Source organism: Vicugna pacos, chromosome 16 (assembly GCF_048564905.1).
Source record: "Vicugna pacos chromosome 16, VicPac4, whole genome shotgun sequence".
Classification (NCBI taxonomy): Eukaryota; Metazoa; Chordata; class Mammalia; order Artiodactyla; family Camelidae; genus Vicugna; species Vicugna pacos.
This window is the reverse complement of record NC_133002.1, coordinates 50,757,555-50,781,815: the sequence shown is the minus strand read 5'-3', so window position 1 is coordinate 50,781,815 and position 24,261 is coordinate 50,757,555. Positions and strand designations below refer to the sequence as shown.

Sequence of the window (24,261 nt, the reverse complement as noted above, 5' to 3'; positions counted from 1 at the left end):
TAACTTTTACATTTTTCAAAATTGGTAGCCATTTTCCACAGTTTAATTGTTTCCTCTACTCAAAATGTCATTTTTATAATATGTAACAGTAAAATTTTCTGTTTGGTTTTTCATTTGCCAGTGCCACACTGTCTTAGTTTTTAAAAGCTTTACATTAAAAAAGAAAAATGAGATCCTGTTCAACTATCTGGCCAATGGAAATTGGACAGAGATGCAGTAGTTTTAGAATGTATAGAAGTTTTCAGCTGAAGTGAGATTCATGAAAAAACAGAAATTGCTTCTTGGCAGTGAAATCCACCACTTTTAAAAATTGAAATCCTGTGAAAATGTGAGAGACCTTTATTATGTTAGAAACAAAACTAATGCAGTTGATTTTCACATGTACAGTTACTTGCACACACAGATAGTTTCCTTAAGAGAAAATTCACTTGGCATTTATGTTTATAAGCTTTAAACTATTAGGTGTTTAAATAAAATTTCAATAGAAATCTTTCTAAAATTAATTATATCCTTTACTTTTAATACAGAAATCCATATGAATATATAAGGCAACATTTTATTAGTGTGCTTTTTGAGTTATTATGTCTGTTACTTGCAAATTTGTAGCAACCCTTTCTCTTTTTTGGTAAATGAACTTTGAAACAGGTAACCTGGCATGTTTGAATTTTCTGTAAAATAATAAATGATTCACAGTAGAATTCTATATACTTTCTTCTGAGTAAAACCTTTAAGAATTAATACATTTTTTTGGCTGTTCAAGGACTTTTTCTGTTTATTTTCTGGATCTTAGATGTCCACCAGATAGTAGTTTTGGATAAGTAGCGTGTTATTACTATATATAGTTTACCTACTGTTAGCAGTTACTTTTGACTTTTTATTTGGTAACAGGTGATTTCAAATCAGAGAAGTCTAATGGGGAAATAAGTGAGTCTCCTGGAGGTGGAAGAGGAGCATCTGGTTCAACTCGAATCATCACCCGGTTACGGAATCCAGACAGCAAACTTAGTCAGCTGAAGAGCCAACAGGTGGCAGCCGCAGCCCATGAAGCAAATAAATTATTTAAGGAGGGCAAAGAGGTGTGTTCTTTCTGTTTGAAACAAAATCCTCTGGAATGTAAAATAATTTTATTTATTGTACCTTAAAAATCAGGGCAGGAAGTTTGTAGATTACTTATGAACTGTATTTTCTTGACTTCCAAGAGCGTGGTGGGTAACAAGATTGAAAGTGTTAGGTTCGTATCATGATAAGTATGGTCAGTGGGGAGGGTGTAGCTCAGTGGTAGAGCACATGCTTAGCACACATGAGGTCCTGGGTTCAGTTCCCAGCACCTCCGTTAAAATAAATAAGTAAATAAACCTAATTACCTCCTCCCCAAAACAAGCAAATAAGTATAGTTGTCAACCCACATTTCAGTCCATGCATAGAAATGCTGTTAAGTGGGTGATATATTTCCTTACCCCATGGTTAATTTTATTGTATGTAATTCTTAAGAGCGAGAGGCCTTTTTTTTTTTTCCAACGTATGGGAAGGAGTGGGCTCTTTGTGGGTTTTATTAAGGACTTCATGCTCAGTGCTAGCTATGATCATTTTCAGTGAGCCTGCAGGTAAAGGATGGGACTGCCCCTTGACGGCAGTTACAGTGTGTAGAACAGCACAGCACCTCAGCTCGGATTATGAACAAAAGACTGAGCATTTGGTAACCCAGACAGCCGTAGTGATAGAATAATGGTCACAATTGTGTCTCTCAGATTTGAGAATTATTTGCAGGGTAGAAGTGCAGTATACAGTGTCTTTACCATCATGGACTCGGCTTTAAGGCAGCAGCTTTCAAGCTGCTTTTTCACCCTGACCCTCAGTTGGACACTTTTCAGAGCAACCCAGTACACACATTCAAAAGTTCCCTGAAATAGTATTTTACCTTACTAAGTAGGAAGCACTCTGGTATTTTCTTTTCTCCTCTAGTCTATTGTATTATATTTCATTTTTAAAAAGCTGAATAAGGCCCACTATGGATTTCACAGTCCACTAAAGGGTTGGAATCAGCTGTTTGAAACACTATTTCACTGTGTCCACGGGCTCTCATCTTAAGCTGGAAAGATAAAAGGAGCAGAAGAAAAGGTATTTTTAGGAATATATTTTTGGGGGAATAGTACATGTAATGCCCTCTTTTGTCCCTAACTCGTATATATTATAAGCTAAAAATAATGATTGGCAAGCAATTTACATACTACACATTTAGTTCATGTGTTTATTTGAGATACATGAAAGTACTTAATAATGTCTGATGTATAATAGGCGCTTTATTAGATTAGTTTTCTTTCTTTTTGCAGGCGTATCTTGGTTGTTTATAAACAATTCGCTTTAGCTTTTAAACTTCAAAAGTTTAGTCATAAGATGTATCTTAACTTATTTCGAATGATAAATTACGATATTAAAAGATAGTTGATCAAATGTACATATTTGATATGAATAATGGAATATTTTAATTTTATTGGTCAGGTACTGGTAGTTAACTCTCAAGGAGAAATTTCACGGTTGAGCACCAAAAAGGAAGTGGTCATGAAGGGAAATATCAACAATTATTTTAAGTTGGGTCAAGAAGGGAAATACCGCGTCTACCACAATCAGTACTCCACCAATTCATTTGCTTTGAATAAGCACCAGCACAGAGAAGACCATGATAAGAGAAGACATCTTGCACATAAATTCTGTCTGACTCCAGCTGGGGAGTTCAAATGGAATGGTTCTGTCCATGGGTCCAAAGTTCTTACCATATCTACTCTGAGACTGACTATCACCCAACTGGAAAACAATATCCCTTCATCCTTTCTTCATCCCAATTGGGCTTCACACAGGTAAACGAAGCTAAAGGTTATTTATTGCTGTGAGTATAGTAAATATTTATAAAATGATTATTGCAGCTGCACTCTTTAAACTGTCATTATTAATGAATTGAATGAAGTCAGTTTAGTTAGCAAAACACTGGGGATATTAGGGATATGAACGTACTTGCAAAGTTCCTGAGCCAGCATTATTAGCTATATTTGATATGTTTCTGGGAAGTGGAGTCTTTGTTCCTGGAACCAGGTGGAGGGCAGACAAAGTTCCAGAACATTATAGAAGGTCTAAGGAATTGGAGGACTAACTGACTGCTGGGATTCCTTTCATTGTTCAAAATCAATTATTCTATGAGATAGAGACTTCCAGTAGCAGTTTATTTTATACCTGTTTAGCCTAGAAACATATGCCCTGTAAGATGAAGTCATCATAAATCACAACTCTTGTGCTTTTAATTTAAGATCAACAAGGTGAAGTCTTGTTCTTTTTTTTTTTCCTTCTGAAATATAGGGCGAATTGGATCAAGGCTGTTCAGATGTGCAGCAAACCCAGAGAATTTGCATTGGCATTAGCTATTTTGGAGTGTGCAGTTAAGCCAGTTGTGATGCTACCAATATGGCGGGAATCTTTAGGACATACCAGGTAAGTGAATTCTGAGCCTTGCGAATGGTGTGTTAGACTCCCTCTGGGAATGTTAGTCTATGAATAATGAAAGTTAATCTGTTTAGAAGGCCGTATTAAAGACTTAACTCTTCTTGACTTCATTTTCCTCCTCTATAAGATGTAAACATAAATGAACATTAGTTCTTATTTATGATATAGGGTTGTAATGAAGATCAAAAAAGATCAGGTATATGAAACTTAAAAGTAGTTTCTAAAATAAAAAACATTTTTATTGAATAGGAAGAATGCTCATATTTTTTGAATATTTATTCTAGAATGTGCTAAGCATCTGATTTATTTAGAGTTGAGTGTCTGGCCAGGGATCATGCTGATCTGTGTGACTTTAGCAGATGGTTAGCAAAAGAGAGAAGTGTTGTGATTTGAGCCTACTTTTTAGCCCTAATGGAGTTTTTTTTTTTTAACTTTAATCTTTAAAAAGTTATTATTACAAAAAATAATACAAGCTTATGGTAAAAAAAAATTATTATTCAATGTGAAAAATAAGAAACAGTCTTACCTTCCCTTCCCCTCTCCAGGGCCCACTCCAAAGGTATACTGCTGCAATTTTTTTTTTATATGAATGTATTTTGTGTTGCCTTCTACCTCTGTGTTTTATCTTATGAAAAATTTTCAAGAAAAGTTAATACGCCTACTAAATATTTGTCATCTGCCAAGGGTTGCTCTCAGTTTTCTGTAGTGTTTCCCTCCATTAATATAATGGATACTTTTTTCTCTCTCCTTTCTCCCTCCTATTTTGAATGTAATGCTACTACCAATAGAAGCTTCCACAAACAGAATAGACTTGATTCTCCTGGGGTTAAAGAAAACAGGGTTAAGTTAAGGTGCTATGGACAGTGTGCCCCGGGAGAGGGGAGCTAGAGGGTGGCACACCTTTATTGTCCTCACTGTTGTCATTTCTCTGGCAGGGAGAGCAAGGGGAGAGTCAGAGGCAGATGGGAGGCCTGTGTTTCTGTTTTTCGTTCTTGCCTTTACCTCCAGACTTGCCCCAAACTGTTCTGTCACAACATTCTCCTATTCAGTGCTCATCCTGAAACTTGTGTTGGTGGTCTCTGATGGCAGAGATCAACACTTTGAGAGCTAAAACTAAGCTACATGTTGCCAAAGAAAACTCTAGGACTCAAATGTAACTGAAGTGACTAAATCATGCCTTTTATAAATTTGTTTCTAAATATTAAACATTCTAATGAAAGATGCAATTCAGGTTTTGTAAAAACATCAGGTTCCCCCCCCTTCCTGGTTTTTCATTATGACTAGTCTTAAACATGTTACAAGAGTTATAAAATTATATCATGAATTGTATTAGTATTACACATCTAGTAATATGTATGAAAGAACTTTTTTTAAAAAATATGATGAGATCAAATAGAATACTCTGAATTTTTAAAAATTAGAGACTATGATTCAGGAAAATTAGAAGTTAATATAAAGACTTCCACTTTTGGCACTACTGTGGTCACACACATTTAGGTGACAGTCTTCTAAGACTTGACCCTAAGGAAATATCTAGAAATTCAACCAAATATTTTATTCATAAAATGTTTGCTTATTGTGATATTCAGTAGTAAAGATTTGACAGCAGGATCTTTTTTGAAAAAGTGGTAATAAAGTCTTTGTTGAAAAACATTAAAGAATACTTAAATAAATGGAAATATATCTCATGTCCATGTATAGGAAGTCTCAGTGTCTTGAAAGTGTCAGTTTCCCTCATGTCAATACACAGAGTACAATCACTTTAATAACGTAGTTGGCCTTTATATAGAATTTCACAAGATAGTTGAAAAACGTATATGGAAAAGGGCAATAACAGAAAAGGTAAATTTGAAGGACAAGGTGCAGAAGGATTTGCCCTCACACGTAACAGAACTTACTTGGCAGCTGTAACACTGTGGAATAAGCAAATAGACCAGTAACTTCTAAATGTGAAAATCAAAACTTTTAAAACTCTAAGAAGAAAATTAAGAGATTGTCTTTATAACACTAGAGCAAAGGTTCTCTCCTTCCTCCCTCCTCCTCTCCATTCCCTTCCTTCCTTGCCTCTCTTTCCTTCTTTCTCCCCCTGTTCCCTTTATACTTCCTTCCTTTTTTCTTTCTTCTGATTGTTTTCTCTCCTTCCTAATTCATTCAGTATCTCCCCAAACGTACCTAAGGCGGGTATGTTTATTTCTTCGTTTATAAGAATATTATCTATCAGATTTGAATGCATGTACATGTGTATATCTGTGTGTCTGCATATACTGCAAATGACCTTCTTTGTGTTTAATATGTAATACATAAGATTGCATGTAATATATAAGCTATAATAGATAATAATAAAATGAACACCTGTGAATTCACCACCCGGTATGAAAATAGCATTATCATTGTATCTACTTTCCATTCACATCACTTTGCCTTTCTGGAGAGATAATCATAATTTTTACATTTATGTTTTGTCACACCCTTCCTTTTACTGTGTAGTTTTATTACCTATGTATCTATCAGTAAATAGTGGATTGTTTTCTGAGTTTCATAATAGTGTATCATCCTGAAAGACTGAATCATAGACTGGTTGAAGGTATTTTTATTATTTTATTTTAATAGAATCAAAAAGGGCTAGTATACACAGTATATTCAAGAACTTCTATAGTTTAGTACGAAAAAAAATCAAACCAATTAGTAGAAAAGAAGACCAGAGGTATAAACATAATTCAGAGAAGAGGAGACACAAATAGCCAAGAAACATGAAAAGATGTTTAACCTCCCTTTTAAGGTGGGGGAAAGCACATTAAAAGTAGGGGCTATTATTTCATATCCATTAAATTGTGAAAAATTTGTGATATAATAGGGAGGGAATTCTGATACATTGTTGATAAAAGAGCTAAGTGCTATAACCATTTTAGAAAACAATTTCTTAAAAATAAAAGTTGAGAATGCAATTCTATTCCTCACTTAATACCTGAGCGAAATCTTATGTCTATATGTGAGGAGTCATGTAAAAAAGATGTTTCTTATAGTGTGGTGAAATTGGTAATAATCCCTAAATGCCCATAGTCAGGCATGTTTAAATTGGTGTGGCTCTTTAATAGACTGCTATATAGCAGTAAAAAAAACTAGAGCAACGTGAGTCAGTGAGATTGAATCTCAGAAATGTGTAACACAGTAAAACAGTTCTTTTCCTAAAAAATACATGTAGTATGAGTCTGTGTATATAAAGTTTAAAAGCTTCTATGCTAGCTAATATAATCTTATAATATTGTTTAAGGATGTAGACATTGGTGGTAAAAGTTTAAAGAAAGACAAGGGCTGTATGCTTGACACTTAAGAAATACACTTTTAAATAAATAAATGATCAAAGGAAAATCATAATGGAAACTAGAAAACATTTTGAATGACTGTTCACGAGAATACGACATGAATTGAAATTTGTGGGATGCAACTAAAGACTGCCCAGGGAAAATTGGTAAGCTTTCAACGCTTATACTGAAAAAGAAAAACTGCAGATTAATTAGCTAGGCATGCATCTCAAGGAGTGAAACCAAAGGAAGGAAATATTGACAAATACTAGATACTAAATATTTGATGAAATAGTAAGCAGTCGTACCTTAGATACTAGTATAACTTACAAACCTCTGATGAGATTATCAGGAAAGAGGAGAAGGACAAAGAACAAATAACCAGTATCAAGAATAAAAAGGGGGGACACACCAAACGTTGTTTCTGATTCTCTCTCACTGATACTGGAGATTTTACGCCTTCAGAGTCCACTAACATAGTATTCAGGCTTCCTACGTCCGTAGGGAAAGTGTCTTACTGGGCTCCTCCTCTTGGGTGGGGCAAGGGTTGGGGAGGAGGAACCCCGCTGACCCCAGCCATTGGACAGTAGGGCATAGGCCATGCTCTATTCTCAGGCAGGAAAAGGATTTCAGGTTCAGTTTGAAGGCTGTTACTGCATCTGTCAGTAAGGAGATGGGCAGGACCAGATGATTTCATAAGGAAGTTCTTCAAATTTTAGGAAACAGATAGTTCTATTTAAACTGTTACATAAAATAGAAAAAGAAGGAAATCTTGTGCATTGTTATTTCTGTTAGTATAAAACTTGATAAATAGAAGTAGATAAATAGAAAATTATGGCCCTGTCTCCTTTGTAAATATTTATCATTGATTAATAATTAATAGCAAATAGAAGCATATTCAAGAAATCTTAAATGAAACATTAGCAAATATATTCAGAAGTAAATAAAAAGAATAATAAATCATTACTAAATTGGATCCCCCTAAGTGTGGAAGATTTGTCTATTCTCAGGAGATTATTAATACCATGCTATTTTAAGAAGTCAAAGAAAGAAAACTAATTATCTCATTAAATGTCGAGGAGGTATTTCTTTATTGAGAAGATATAAGTCCATTATTAATTCTTTGTTTTAAAAAAACTTAATTAAATAGATATAGATGAATGGCTGTTTTTTTGTAAAGCTGTGTTTCAAATCAAACCATCACACTTTTTTTTTTTTGCGGAAAGTGGGAGTTAAATAGATGTATTTATTTAATTATTTTTTTAAATGGAGGCACTGGGGGTTGAACCCAAGACCTTGAGCATGCTGAGCATGCGCTGTACCTCTTGAGCTATACCCTCTCCCCATCATGCTTTTTGATTGAACTCTTGAAGCATTCCTATTAACATTTAGGATGCCTACTGTTACTGCTATCTTTTAACTTTTCTTAAAAGTATTATTTAATGAATTTTACCAAGTGAAATAAAATGTGTATATATTAGTAAATGTAGGAACAATTCTGTGTAGTTGATCGAATTACAGAAGACCTAAGAAGACTAACCAAAAAATTATAAAATAATATGAAAATTAAATAAGGTGGCCACCATACTGAGGAATAGGTGTCATACATACAAACAGTAACCATGACAAAAAATTCAGTGGGATTTCTGAGTTAAAATAACAAATTGAGTAAACACGTTTAGTTTTGCTCCCTGCTGAACTTACCAAAACTGTGACAAAGGGATTTCTTCAAAGCATAAACCCACAGGGACAAGGGGAACAACAGAGAATACAGCACCAGTAAGACTGTGAAGCAGTACTGCAGGTGGACGGATGGTCTCCTACCCAAGAAGGCCAAATCCCAAGTCAGCGCAGGAGAACTAAGAATTTCCACCTGTGACACCATAGAATCCTCGAAAGGCAGGAAAGCAGGAGGTGCAGTGCAGCCCACTTCAGAGTCCGTCTCTGGGCTGCACTTGTTCACACGCAGTCCTGCCAGGTAGCCTGAGAGTGGTGAGCCCACTGTCTTCTGGGCCTTGCTTATGCCCTTGCCCTCTGATTTCATCGTAAGAGGTTTCTTAACTTGTAAACTGTGATCTAGAGACAAGTTTATTTTTTCCTGTGACCCTTCTTTTGATAATGACAATATTGCTCTTGCTTGTGCCGCTAGTTTTATTCTTGCTATTGAGTTTTCAAAAGCCAAACTTTATACTGGTTGGGATGCACACATAGATGGTAAAACTGTAAAGAAAAGCGAGGAAATGAGAACACAGTAGTCAAGATCATGACTACCTGGGGGTGGGACACCCTAGCTTTGGATGTAATGGATATTGGTAAGTTTCTGTTTCTTAACCTGGTTACAATACATATTTTTAAAAATTATAATGAAGAAAATGTCCCAGCAACAATAAAACACGTCAAACAACCAAGAATAAATGTGACAAGAAATATTCAGGATTATGTAAATAAATCATCATTAACTTTACTAAAGATATAAGGATACTTCGAGTAAAAGAAAAGACACCTCACATGCTTAGGCATGTATATTACATTTTCTAAAGATGCCATGCAGTATATTAATTCGTCTATTAGAATTAATAATCATTTATATTGTGAGTAGGAGTTTTCCTCTTTGGGGGCGGGGCAGGGGGTTTGACAAAAATGATACTAATATTTCACCTAGAAAAATTAATGCAAGAAATGGGAAATAGGTAATAGAAAATAAAGCAGATAGGTATTAAAATGTGTTTTGAAGCACAATAATCAGAATAAATTTGTGCTACAGAAGAAGTAGAGCAGTGGAATCAAACAGAATCCGGAAAAAGACCTGAACCCATGAGGGCATCTGCTCTGACAGCACTGCCTGTCGGAGAAGGAAGGAGGGAGCATGCCATCCGGATTTCTGCCTCGGCCAAAACATTCAAATAAACGAGGATTTAAAAAAAATTTTTTTTAATACTCTTAAAAACAATAACAAAAAAAACTTAAGAAAGCATGGATTAATTTATGTTTTTGTTGTGATACTTTCTTTTCAAACAGATGTAAAGGCCAGATGCCATAGAGGAAAAAAGTGGATATATGTATTTAAAGTTCTGAGTGGAAAAATAATATTATAATCAAACTCAAAAGACAGATGACAAACTGAGGAAAAAAATTTGCGCTACAAATGGAAAATTTCCTTTTATTAAATGAAAAAGACCTTTTATAAATGAAAAGGACTAATAGTCCATTACAGACAAGACAAAGGATTTGAACAGGCATTTGGCAGCAAAATAAATATGAAAGGCCAGTAGACATTAAAAAAATGGTTACTTCTCTCATAATTAAAGAAATGTAAATCAAAACAACGATACAGTATTTCTTATCTCTTAACTGGGGTAATAATTTGGAAGTTTCGTACTGACTTGAGTGAAGGTGTGGGAAAGCAGGGTGGCTTTATAGTTGATGGCAGTGTGAAGTGTACGGTTCTGAAGAGCAGTTGGGCACCATTTGTTGGCATTTTAAGTATAATAGTCTTTGGACTCTGTTGTACCACTGGGAAACATAAAGAGATACTCCTCAAGTTTACCAAGACAGACATAAACCATTGTTTCCTGTAGCTTTGTTTGTAATAGGAACAGAAACACAACAAAACCCTGTGCACCACGTGGAGGACAAACAGGAACAGAGTAGAGGCTCAGTCCACACTCCTGGTCCGGCTCTCTGTTGACTTGGGGCGCGTGGAAACACCTGCCACCTGGTGCGCCCGCCAACACAGAGCAGCATCTGGAGGCTGTGTGGTACCAGCGCAATGGAACTTCCTTCCTGGGGCCTCCAGGCTGCTAGCAGTAGCCGAGATTTCTGCTCAACCAAGTGGGATTGAACTCCTTCAGAGCTCACTTTTCTTGCTGCTTTTTCTCATCAGGATTGTCTTGGAGGTAGTGAGAACAATAGAATTTACTCTGGGATAGCTAACATCCCAGATTAGCTACAGTACTCCCCACACTGGCCTGGCATCCTCAACAAAGTGAAGCCTTTGTATTTGGTGATGAAAGTGGACCTGTTTCCCGGGCAAACACCAAGAGCACAAACTGAGTGCCCAGCTTAGCCGTGAGTTCCCAGAGTGTCACTGCACTGGTGTGCTCCCCACACAGTGCTCTGTTCCTGGCCACCATCAGCAAAGTTGCTGTGCCGGACCTGGCTTTGGGTGTTTGAAGCTGAGCCCACAAAAACTCTGTTGAGAAGTACTACTTGGTCCTGGCTCAGTCACTCCCTCTTGACCCTGGTGAGCTGAGGCTGTCAGGTCATCCACCATGCTGTGCCTACAGAGCTTGCCCCATTGCCTGATTCCAGGAGTGGTGACAGGTCTATGGTATTTGAGTCTGAGTAGTGCCCAGTGAGAATCCATTCCTTTCCTCTTCTCCCAAGTTGTGGGAGAATGAAGAACTTTGCTATACTCTTTGTGTGCAGTTAACAGATATGAGCTCTCAGCCTGGGAGATGTTAGATTCTACGGTCCTGTACTCACAGGGACACAAAGCTTTTTTAAAAAAACTTGGAGATAAATGGACAGACAGAGGATGTTTTTGGTGGAGAGATGGGGATAAAAAGAATTGAATCTCCTCTCATACCTTTCTAGCACCGGCCCCTCCCCCAAGTTAACAAAAGATCTCTTTATTCTTTCCGTGTAGCTGTGCGTTTAAAATGGGCTACGTCTGGGTCGGGTGTGATAAAAACAGTTCTCCCACTGGGGCTCTTACAGACAGGAGCTCCTTCGTAAGTTTTGGTTAGGTTCCCGTTTAAGGGACATATTCCCGTTCACAAAAATGTAGACTAGTCACCTTGAAGTAGAACCTCACCGGGCCTGCCCATCTCCTTGCTGGTGGGTGCAGTAATGTATCTTCCTGCCTGAAAAAAAAAGTGTGGTCTATGTCCTGTGCCTAATGATTAATGCATAGTCAGTGTGGTCCTTCCTGCCCAGTCCTTCCCCTCACCCAAAAAGGAGCCCCGTGAGCCCCGTTCTCTGTGGTTGTAGGAAGACACATGCTACTTGGTCCTGAGTTCTGTGTTAGTGGACCCTGTGAAGGCTGTAAAATCCTGAGTGCTGGCTAGAATTAGAAATGTTGCTTGATAAAATAAAAGTTTGGGAACTTGTTGGTCTTTTAGGGAAAGGAAATAATGTGTCTTTTTAAAGAATACTTTTATCTTCTCATATGGAAAGATCTCCTAATGCAGTTACTCATCGATGAAAAAGTGTGTAGTTGTATTTGTAATGTAATATCCCTTTTATGTAAATACAATGTTGGTGCACGCATGAAATGTTTTAGGAATAAGTTGTAAGTGAGTATGTTTCTTACGGAGAAGCATATGGGAATGTTTTGTTTTCACTTTTTTGTACTTTTTGATTTTTCCTATTATGGAATTGTACATCTATTTATTTTTGTGAGTTTGGGCTATCTGGGTTGTGGGATTATAGCTGACCATTCTTTATTTTTGTCTTCTTAATTTTCAGTATGATATTTTTACCTTTGTTTATTTTTCAAGGTTAAATGTATTCTGTCTTTCTATCCATGTACTTTTAGGTTACACAGGATGACATCAATTGAAAGAGAGGAAAAGGAAAAAGTAAAAAAAAAAGAGAAAAAACAAGAAGAGGAAGAAACCATGCAACAAGCTACATGGGTAAAATATACGTTTCCAGTTAAACATCAGGTAATTTTATTATAATCTTTTAAATTGTGTTAGGCATTTCTTGTATATGTGCGTGTGTTTTGTTTGTTTTATTGTAGTTTATAACGTATCAGTTTCTGATGTACAGCATAATAGTTCAGTCATACATATACATATATATTTTCATTTTCATATTTTTTCTTTCTTTTTAACATTTTTTTATTGAGTAATAGTCATTTTACAATGTTGTGTCAAATTCCAGTGTAGGGCACAGTTTTTCAGTTATACGTGAACATACATATATTCATCGTCACATTTTTTTTTTTGCTGTGAGCTACCACAAGATCTTATATATATTTCCCTGTGCTATACAGTATAATCTTTTTTTATCTATTCTACATTTTAAAATCCCAGTCTGTCCCTTCCCACCCCCCACCCCCTTAGCAACCACAAGTTTGTATTCTATGTCTGTGAGTCTGTTTCTGTTTTGTATTTATGTTCTTTTTTTTTTTTTAATTCCACATATGAGTGATCTCATATGGTATTTTTCTTTCTCTTTCTGGCTTGCTTCACTTAGAATCATATTCTTTTTCATTATAGGTTACTACAGAATATTGAATATATTTCCCTGTGCTATACAGTAGGACTTTGTTGTTTGTCTATTTTATATATAGTGGTTAGTATGCGCAAATCTCGAACTCCCAATTTATTCCTTCCCCCACTGGTTACCATAAGTTTTGTTTTCTGTGTCTGTGAGTCTGTTCCTGTTTTGTAAATAAGTTCATGTGTTTTTTTTTTAGATTCCACATACAAGTGAATATATATGGTATTTTTCTTATCCTTTCTGACTCAACTTCACTTAGAATGACAGTCTCCAGGTCCATCCATATTGCTGCACGTGACATTATTTTATGTTTTATGGCTGAGTGGTACATTTCTGAAACCTTGAATCTGCAACTTTGAACACTTAACAATTTTGTGTTACTTTTGTCAGTCTTTTAATTAATATAGTTGGAATTAAGTAAATCTTTCTGGCAATTTTATAAGCATAGCTTTATCTTAGTAGAATGTAAGTGGATCATTAGACCAGATTGTTGAAGTTGTTATGAAATGTAAAATTGTTTTACGTTTTTTGTATTAGAAAGGCATATTAAGGTTTTTCATAAATCTTTGATTCTTGTTGAAAATAAAGTTGATTGCTAGATTTAATTAATTTGCCTGATTGTTGATTTTATTTGGTAAAAATGTATAAAACCACATGTGCTTTATAAAACATTCTCATTCTTACTTAATCAGCATGTTTTCATTTATACCAGGTTTGGAAACAAAAAGGAGAGGAATACAGAGTAACAGGATATGGTGGTTGGAGTTGGATTAGTAAAACTCACGTTTATAGATTTGTTCCTAAATTACCAGGCAATACTAATGTGAATTACAGAAGGCCGTTAGAAGGAAGTAAGTAATTAAAGTTATTTTTCCTGCGGAGTTGTTTCTGATTTGTGTTATTTATTAAAAATTTGTAGTATATTGACTACATTTTGGATAAAAGTGTTTTTCTGAAGTTCTTAATAGAATGTGCAAAATTACTAATATAGTTTAATAATTATAAACTCTAAAAATGTTTAAATTACCTTTATTCACAGGATTTTGATACCTAGGATTTTAGCTTTAAAAAATTACAGTCTAGAGCTTATTAAAAAGAAAGAAAGGAAAAAAACCCTCAGCCACCTAATTGTTTTTGTCAGATCTTAAATTCAGTACTGCTTGACATCTTGAGGTATCACATCGGGTAGCCTCAGCATTGTAACACATAACAAAACCAGAAAGAAAGCGGTAAAGGCCTGCGTGACACGATTACACAAATGAGGTATTAACTCAGTTTTTGCTACTGCTGATGATTTTATTTAGAACCACAGAACTCTCGAGGTGAACTGCCTTTTTGAGAGACCATATATTTTGAAACTCATGTTACATGAACAAATTATGAGATGACGGTGTTAAGTGACGCAATGAAGCTCACACAGGTAGCGGGTGATAGACTCCTGGCTACAACCTGTGTCTCCTCCTTGCTCTCTACCATGTTGTCTCTCCTTTGTTTATCCAAGCGATTTTCAGAAGCAGATCTGTTCATGGTGCAGAATGATTTGCTGATTTATGGTGTGATGTGTTCTTTCATGTGAAGCATGTGCTACAGTGCCAAATAAGTACTGTGTACTATGTGCCTAGCTAACTGATTTGGCTTCCGTGTGATTGGTTCTGGTGAAACACAGACTGGTAGATTTTTGAAACTGTTAATGTGGGAAAGTTATCATTGAGTTGTCTTTTAGCAGAAAAAAATACATATTTTATAAAACTCACTGGAATTTAGTTTTTAGGAACTCAGTATCTTGTATATAGTATTTTTTTTTTTTTAATGGAGGTACTGGGGATTGAACCCAGGACCTCGTGCATGCTAAGCATGTGCTCTACCACTGAGCTATACCTACCCCGCTTGCATATAGTAGATGCTTAGTAACTATTTCTACTTGCTAAATAGAAATGTTCAATATTCACTTACATTATCTGATTATATTCAAACTAAATGTCCATTATAATAAATTCCCAAAAGTTGTTATAATTCTTTATTCCCATTTTGTTGCTCCAGTTACCCATGTAGTAGTTAGAATTACAGATGGCTTTTGTTTTAATTGTTTCTGCTGGTTTGACCTATGTAGCTCAACTACACAGTAGGAATTAGAGTGAAGGTGACAGTATATTTTTATATTGTTTACATAAATCAATATGGGTTATACTGATTATAACCTCAGAACTATTAGTCCCTATAATAATGGCTAATCTAATCTGATCATTTGATAGAGGCACAGGTAAGTTGAGAAACAGAGAAATGCAGTTCAGGGAGTAATTGACTTAGCATCACCAGACCAGAGTGTTCACTTTTTGGCTGCTGACTGTGTGTCCCTTATCTGACCTCTATTCTATCCCAGAGGCATTTGCTTTGCACGTTAATTTATAAGCTTCAGTAAAGGATATGTGTTAATACTCTTTATGTCAAGAAGACTGTAAATGGGGGGGGAAACAGACATTTTATAGTTGTCTATGGGGCTACCACAGTAATATAAAGCTCTCTTTTCCCCCACTTTTATTATGTAGAATTATTACTGTTCGACTAAACATACACGTTATATTGCATGTAAATACATACAAACAGTATCCTGCACTTTTTGTTTTCATATATGTACTAATGTTTCTAAGAACAGATTAGATCTTCAGCTTTTTAAACTTACATAGTTATCAAAGGAATAAAGCCAACTACAAAATAAAAATGAGCAGAATGCAGTAATCCAATCATAAGGACAGTCAAATGTGCTTATACATATTCAAGAAATCAAAATAATAATTAGTTCATTTGTGTCCTTATTATTAATGTCACTGTTTTTTAGATTTTTCATATAAATGATGTCATGTGGCATTTTTCCTTCTCTTTTGTCCCATTTCACTTTGAATGACAGTCTTCTGGTCCATCCGTATTGCTGCAAATGGCATTATTTTATTCTTTTTTATGGCTGAGTAGTGTCCCATTGTATATATGTACCACATCTTCTTTATCCAGTCATCTATTGATGGACATTTGGGTTGTTTTCATGTCTTGGCTATTGTAAATAGTACTGCTGTGAACATTGGGGTGCATGTGTCTTTTTGAATTTCATTTTTCTCTGGATATATTCCCAGGAGTGGGATTGTTGGATCACGTGTTAAGTCTGTTTTCAGTTTTCTAAACAACGTCCGTGCTGTCTTCCATAGTGGCTGCACCAGTCTACACTCCCACCAACAATTTAGGAGGGTTCCCTTTTCTCCACACCCTCTCCAGCATCTATCATTTGTAGACTTTTCAGTGATGGCCATTCTGGCTGGTGTGAAGTGATATCTCATTGTAGTTTTGATCTGCATTTCTCTGACAATTAGCGATGCTGAGCATTGTTTAATGTGCCCATTTGCCATTCTTGTGTCTTCATTGGAGAATTGCTATTTAGGTCTTCTGCCCATTTTTGGATTGGGTTGCTTTTTTCTTTGACATTAATGTGTATGAGCTGTTTGTATATTTTGGAAATTAGTCCCTTGTCAGTCACATCATTTGCAAATATTTTCTCCCATTCTGTAAGTTGTCTTTTTGTTTTGTTGGTGGATCTTTAGCTGTGCAAAAGCTTTTAAGTTTAATTAGATCCCATTTGTTGATTTTTGCTTTTAACTGCAATGCTCCAGGAGCTGGTTCAAAAAATATATTGCTGTAATGTATGTCCACGAGTGTTCTGCCTGTTTTCCTCTAGGAGTTTTATAGTATCTGATCTTACATTTAGGTCTTTAATCCATTTTGAGTTTATTTGTGTACAATGTTCTACTTTCAGTCTTTCACAGATAGCTGTCCAGTTTTCCCAGCACCACTTATTGAAGAGACTGTCTTTTCTCCATTGTATATTCTTGCTTCCTTTGTCATAGATTAATTGACCATACTTGCGTGGGTTTATTTCTGGACTTTCTATCCTGTTCCATTGATCTATGTGTCTGTTTTTGTGCCAGTACCATACTGTTTTGATTACCGTAGCTTTGCAGTATAGTCTGAAATCAGGGAGTGTGATTCCCCCAGCTCCATTCATTTTCAAGATTGTTTTGGCTATTCGAGGTCTTTTGTGTTTCCATACAAATTTTACCATTTTTTGTTCCACCTTGGTGAAGAATGTCGTTGGTAACTTGATAGGGATTGCATTGAATCTGTAAATTGCCTTGGTTAGTATGGCCATTTCAACAATATTGATTCTTCCGATCCAAGAACACATTATATCTTTCCATTTGTTTATGTCGTCTTCAATGTCCTTCATCAATGTCTTAACAGTTTTCGGCATACAGGTCTTTTGCCTCCTTGAGTAGGTTTATTCCCGGGTATTTTATTCTTTTTGGCATGATGGTAAATGGCATCGTTTCCTTAATTTCCCTTTCTGCTTTTCATTGTTAGTGTATAGAAATGCAGCTGATTTCTGTATATTTATTTTGTACCCTGCAACCATATTCGTTGATGAGTTCTAGAAGTTTTCTGGTTGCTTCTTTAGGGTTTTCTTTGTATAGTATCATGTCATCTGCAAACAGTGACAGTTTTACTTTTTTGTTTCCAATTTGGATTCCTTTTATTTCTTTTTCTTCTCTGATTGCTGTGGCTAAGACTTCCAGAACTAATTGAATAAAAATGGTGAGAGTGGGCATCCTTGTCTTGTTCCTGATCTTAGAGGGGATGCTTTCAGCTTTTCCCCATTAAGTATGATGTTAGCTGTAGGTTTGTCATATATAGCCTTTATTATGTTGAGGTATGTTCTGTCTATGCCCATTTTCTGGAGAGTTTTAATCATAAGTGGGTATTGAATTTTATCAAAAGCTTTTTCTGCATCTGTTGAGAGTATCATGGTTTTTATTCTTTAATTTGTTAATGTGGTGTATCACATTGATTGATTTCCATATATTGAAAAATCCCTGCATCCCTGGGATAAATCCGACTTGATCGTGTTGTATGATCCTTTTAATGCAGTGTTGGAGTCAATTTGCTAGTATTTTGTTGAGGATTTCTGCATCTATATTCATAAGTGATATTGGCCTATAATTTTCTTTTTTTGTGATATCCTTGTCTGGTTTTGGTATTAGGGTGATTATGGCCTCATAGAATGCGTTTGGAAGTACTCCATCCTCTGCAATTTTTTGGAATAGAAGGATAGATGTTAACTCTTCTCTAAATGTTTGGTAGAATTCACCTGTGAAGCCATCTCGTCCTGGACTTTTGTTTGTTGGGAGGTTTTTAATTACGAATTCAGTTTCAGTGCTGGTAATTGGTCTATTCATATTGTCTGTTTCTTCCTAGTTTAGTTTTGGCAGATTGTACCTTTCTAAGAAATTGTCCATTTCTTCTGTGTTGTCATTTTTGTTGGCGTATAGTTGACCACAGTAGCCTCCTATGATTCCTTGTATTTCTGTGGTGTCAGTTGTAACTTCTTTTTCATTTCTGATTTTGTTAATTGGGGCCCTCTCCCTTTTTTTCTTGATGAGTCTGACTGAAGGATTATCAATTTTGTTTATCTTTTCAGAGAACCAGCTTTTAGTTTCATTGATCTTTTCTATTGTTTTTTTAGTCTCTATTTCATTTATTTCTGCTCTCATCTTTATGATTTCTTTTCTTCTACTAACTTTGGGATTTGTTTGTTCTTCTTTCTCCAGCTGCCTTAGATGGAAGGTTAGGTTATTTACTTGAGATTTTTCTTGTTTCCTGAAGTATGCTTGTGTCACTATAAACTTCCCTCTGAGAACTGCTTTTGCTGTGTCCCAGAGGTTTTGAATTGTTGTGTTTTCATTTTCATTTGTATTTTTGAAAGTATTTTTTGAAAATATTTTTGGAAGTATTTTTTTATTTCCTCTTTGATTGCTTCAAAGCTCTTTTTGAGCAACTTGAAACCATGAGAAAAATATTGCCCAGTTCTGAAATAACTATAAAGCATCCAATAAGGAGAACATCAGTTTAGGGTTTTTTTTATCCTTTTTGTTACCTGTGATCCTTTTCTTCTCTCACCAGTATCCTGTTATCTTGAACAGATATGAGTGTGTTTTTTGCGTTCTTCCCTTCCCTCAGCCAAACCTTTCTGGAAGGAATCATTCATTTAAATAAGAAATAAGTATACCTTGCTATATTTGGGTTCAAAGAAGAAAATGAAAAGTAGGAAATGCCACTAAGCCCCAGGAAGATTCATCTAGACAACAGTTCTATTTTGTGGGTTTGATTTTTTTTTTCTTGTGGAAAATTTGAAGCTACACTAAAGTAAAAGAGAATAGAATAATGAACTACCATGTAATCAGGATTCATCTTCAACAGTCATCAGATTCCATCACTTTTCTTTCGATTGTCTCTGCCCACTTTTTTTCCTGGGCTTTTTTCCCCCTGAACTTAAAGCAAATCCCTGAAATCATGTTACTTACCAAAAGTAGTTCAGTATATATCTCTGTCTGAAGTGGACATTTTTTTCCATAACCATCATACCATTATCACATTCAACAAAGTTGACAACATTTAACATATTAGTCATCTAATTCTCAGTCCATATTCCATTTACCCCAGTTGTCTCAGAGATGCCTTTTTGCTGTTGGGAGTAAATCAGGTCCAAACAAGCCTACATATTGCATTTGGTTATTTTCTTTATTCTGTGATACAGACTTAAGTGTTCTTAACTTGGAGTTCATAGATAAATTCAAGGCTATCCAAGAATCCATTGACATTTTTCTTATTATTAAAGTTTGTGTGTGTACTTTTTTTTGGGTTAGGGGATCATAGTGTTTATCCAATTGTGATATGGTTCTGTAATACAAAATACGTTGGAAACCACTGATGCAGACTTTCTGAAGCCAAAGAACAGTTTGAAATAGTCTCATATGTGAACGTTTCTGAAGTATATCTAAAATGTAGTCATTCCTTCTGTGCTTTAGGTCAGCTGAGCATATAAGAAAGCATGTAGTATCCTCAACTTGTGCTTTTTGTTTTTTTAAATAAAAAATAGAGTATAAATTGTTGTAATATGCTTGATAATTTCCACTGAACTAGAGGTATTAAAGTAAGTTGCTACTGTTTTACATAGTTGTAATTACTATATACTTGTTTTTTAGCTAAAAATAATATGGATGAAAATATGGATGAATCAGATAGACGAAAAAGTCCACGAAGTCCAAAAAAAATAAAAACAGAGCCTGATTCTGAGAAAGGCGAGGTAAAAGATTCAGATGCTGCGAAAGGAGCAGACCAAAGTGAAATGGACATTTCAAAGATTACTGAGAAAAAGGACCAAGGTAAGGAGAGTCAAGGGTCGAGGGAGCCTGGGGGTGATATGAGAATTCACTGGATCTAGTTCACACGAGAGGAGAGGTACTGCATTGTCTCTTTGATAACAGCTCTTTTGGATCATAATTCATATGCCATATAATTCATCACTTAAAGTGTACAATTCAGTGGTTTTTAGTATATTCACAGAGTTGTTCAACCATCACCACATTCCATTTTAGGAAATTTTCATCCCTGGAAAAGAAACCTCATACCCACTAGCTGTCAGTCCCCAGTCGTCCCTAAATCCCAGTCTGCCTTCTGTCTCTGTAGATTTGGGTATTTGGACATTCCCTGTAAATGGAAGCATGTAGTATGTGGTCCTTTGTGTCTGGCTTCTTTCACTTGCATGTTTTCAAAGTTCCTCCGTGGTGTAGCATGTATCAAGACCTCATTCCTTTTTATTTACAAATAACATTCCATATGTCACATTTTGTTCATCTGTTCATCAGTTGATGGACCTTTGGGGTTTCTTTTTGGCTATTAAGAATAATATGCTGATATAAACATTTGTCTACAAGTTCTTGTGTGGACATATGTTTTCACTTCCCTTGGTAAATATGTAGGGGTTGAATTGATGGATCAAGAGATAATTTTATGTTCAGCCTTTTGAGGAACTTCCATTGTGTTTTGTGAAAAATTGTTTATAACCATAAAATACTCTGCAAAATCTTACATGAAAGTATTGGTATATACAGTAGCTATCACAGACTACATAATTTTTCATTGTGGCATTCCATCAGTTTTAGATACTAGAAATCAGAATATTAAAATATTTGGAATGTGTGTGTTTTTTAACCTTTCATAAAATTTAGCCTGTTCCATTGACCTATTTTAATCATATCAGGAACTTTTAAGCATATAGAGATTTATAGTTAAGATCTGTGTAAAAGTGAGAAAAACTGGTATTTTTTAAAATAAAAATATTAACATGAATTCCACATTTCATGCAATCTAAAAATTGCATTTATATAAATGTCTTTGTTTCACAGATGTGAAAGAAGTTTTAGATTCTGACCATGATAAATCCTTTAAGGAAGAACCGATGGAAATCGATGATGATGTGAAAACAGAGTCACATATAAATTGTCAGGAAAGTTCTCAAGTAGATGTGGTCAATGTCAGTGAGGGTTTTCATCTAAGGACTAGTTATAAAAAGAAAATCAAATCATCCAAACTAGATGGACTTCTTGAAAGAAGAATTAAGCAGTTTACACTGGAAGAAAAACAACGCCATGAAAAAATGAAATTGGAGGGTGGAATTAAGGGTATAGGAAAGACTTGCACAAGTTCTTTGAAAAGTCTCTCTGAGTCACCAGTAACAACAAAAGTAAAAGAAGAGTGTCAAAGTGACTTGCTTAGACAAGAAGAAAGCTCTAATGCAAGTAACGATAAATCTGAAGACTTGATCCGAGGATGTTCACAGAGTGATTCCTCAGTTCTTGGAATCAGTGATCCTGCTTATACAACAAATAAACCTTATTCAAAAGATCAAATGTTAGATGATGTCTCCATTCAGAGCCCAGAGACAAACTGTCAGAAACAAAATTCTGTTCGAAATGACATAGAAGAGAGTCTCTCTGAACCTGCCAGTAAAGGCCAGGAGCCCAGTAAGGTAAAAGCAAAAGGAAGTGATTTTCTCATTGATGACTCTAAACTGGCCAGTGCAGATGAAATTGGTACTTTGATCTATAAAAACAAAAAACCACTCATACAGGAGGATAACGACACCATTGTCTCTCCTTCCCAGAGCCCTTTATTTCCATCAGTACCTAAAAGTACGGATGATAGAGAGATCCCATCTCTGTCCAAAGCAATAGACTTTGAAGGAAAACTGGGATGTGACTCTGAATATAATAGCACTTTGGAAAATAGTTCTGATACTATGTCTATTCAAGACAGCAGTGAAGAAGATATGATTGTTCAGAGTAGCAATGAAAGTATTTCTGAACAGTTAATAACTCAAGAACCAGGTATTGAAGGCTTAGAACCATTGAAGCGTGAGTTTGTTTCAGATAAGTCCACTGGAAACTGTGACAGCAGGCTGCAGGGCAAGGTAAATGAAGCAAATGGTAAAAAACCAAGTCAAGATCAGAAATTAGAGGAGAGACCAGTGAATAAATGTGTCGATCAAATAAATCTGAAAAGTGTTGCTGACAAAAAGAATAATGAAAACCGGGAGTCTGAAAAGAAAGGCCAGAAAGCAAGTACCTTTCAAATAAATGGAAAAGATAATAAGCCTAAAGTATATTTGAAAGGTGAATGCTTGAAAGAAATCTCTGAGAGTAAAGTAGGAAGTGGTGACGTTGAACCAAAAGTTAATAATATAAATAAAATAATTCCCGAAAAGGATATTAAGTCTTTGACTGTGAAAGAATCTTCTGTAAAGCCATTCATGAATGGTGATGTCATCATGGAAGATTTTAATGAAAAAAACAACTTGGAAACAAAATCACGTTCACTGAGATCTTCAGATGCTGACGGCAACTACACGGATAACCTAGAGATGCTGCCATCAGCCAAAGAGTGTGAAAGTGCACAAGCTGCCATGCCTCTGCCGTCTTGTCCAGAAAGCAGCTCAGTCAGTCAGGTAGAAGATATGGAAATTGAAACGTCTGAAGTTAAGAAAGTTACTCCATCACCTATTATTACTTCTGGAGAGGAATCTAACCTCAGTACTGACTTTATTGATGAAAATGGCCTGCCCACCAAAGATGAAAATGTCAATGGAGAGTCTAAAAGAAAAACAGTCATCACAGAAGTCACCACCATGACATCCACAGTGGCCACAGAATCAAAGACCGTAATTAAGGTAGCAAAAGGCGATAAGCAGACTGTGGTCTCTTCCACAGAAAATTCTGCCACGTCCACTGTCACAACCACCACTACCACGGTAACAAAGCTCTCCACACCCTGCACAGGCAGCAGTGTGGACATCATCTCTGTGAAGGAGCAGAGCAAAACTGTGGTCACCACAACAGTGACAGACTCGCTGACCACTGCAGGAGGCACTCTGGTAACATCGATGACTGTGAGCAAAGAATATTCTACAAGAGACAAAGTGAAACTCATGAAATTTTCAAGACCCAAGAAGACTCGCTCGGGTACAGCTCTGCCGTCATACAGAAAGTTTATCACCAAGAGCAGCAAGAAGAGCATTTTTGTCTTGCCTAATGATGACTTAAAAAAGTTGGCCAGGAAAGGAGGAATCCGAGAAGTCCCTTATTTTAATTACAATGCAAAGCCTGCCTTGGATATATGGCCTTATCCTTCTCCTAGACCAACCTTTGGTATCACTTGGAGGTATGTACTTTAAAACGTATTTGGGGGAGGGAGAAAGTTTTTAAAGAAATTATCTAACAAGAATATCTCATTTATGAGATAATAGCAATAAGACAGGGAAAGGTCTGCATTTAATGGGCAAAGTTAGTAATGGAAATAAGGTACAGAGAGATTTTAACTCGGCCAGCTGGTAGGTACTAAAGTTTAATTAGGGAAAAATGTTTGAAGACTGACAGTGTAAGGGAATCTTTTAAATGAAACTCAACTTCACTTTTCACAAGACAAGTCAAACATAGTTGTTTTTGTGATCTAACCTTCCCAAGTTACTGCCATGTGTTTGCTCTGAAAGTGAGGTATAATCACAGAATTGGATAATCACCAGCTTTCTGGAATGTTTGTATTTTATTTCTACAAGGTGATTCATAAAAACATAAGACATAGGAAACATGCCTGTATATCACACAAAGTTCATTATAATGTGGAAATCTTCCTGATGTAATTTATTTGCATGATTTGTTTTGAGGTTCTCTGTTGTTTTTGTGAGAAAAAGTAACCTCTGAGATTCCTTAAGAGATTTTTTTTTTAAACCCAGAAACAGTCTTAATTTAAAATTTTCTGGGCATTAAGCTTTGGGGATGAATCATAAGTACGTAGTGTTGGC

The 24,261-nt window shown here is 35.7% G+C and overlaps 1 protein-coding gene across 12 annotated transcripts in view; it reads left to right on the top strand.

Moving 5' to 3' along the window:
* BPTF (bromodomain PHD finger transcription factor) overlaps positions 1–24,261 on the top strand; it is a 127,730-nt gene that overhangs the window by 59,030 nt on the left and 44,439 nt on the right. For all 12 annotated transcript variants that reach the window (XM_072939433.1, XM_072939432.1, XM_072939431.1 and 9 more), the window contains 7 exons: positions 889–1,076; positions 2,500–2,855; positions 3,349–3,480; positions 12,334–12,463; positions 13,738–13,876; positions 20,108–20,287; positions 21,311–23,621. In XM_072939433.1, coding sequence (XP_072795534.1) covers positions 889–1,076; positions 2,500–2,855; positions 3,349–3,480; positions 12,334–12,463; positions 13,738–13,876; positions 20,108–20,287; positions 21,311–23,621 — 3,436 coding nt within the window. The remainder of the gene's footprint in view (positions 1–888; positions 1,077–2,499; positions 2,856–3,348; positions 3,481–12,333; positions 12,464–13,737; positions 13,877–20,107; positions 20,288–21,310; positions 23,622–24,261) is intronic.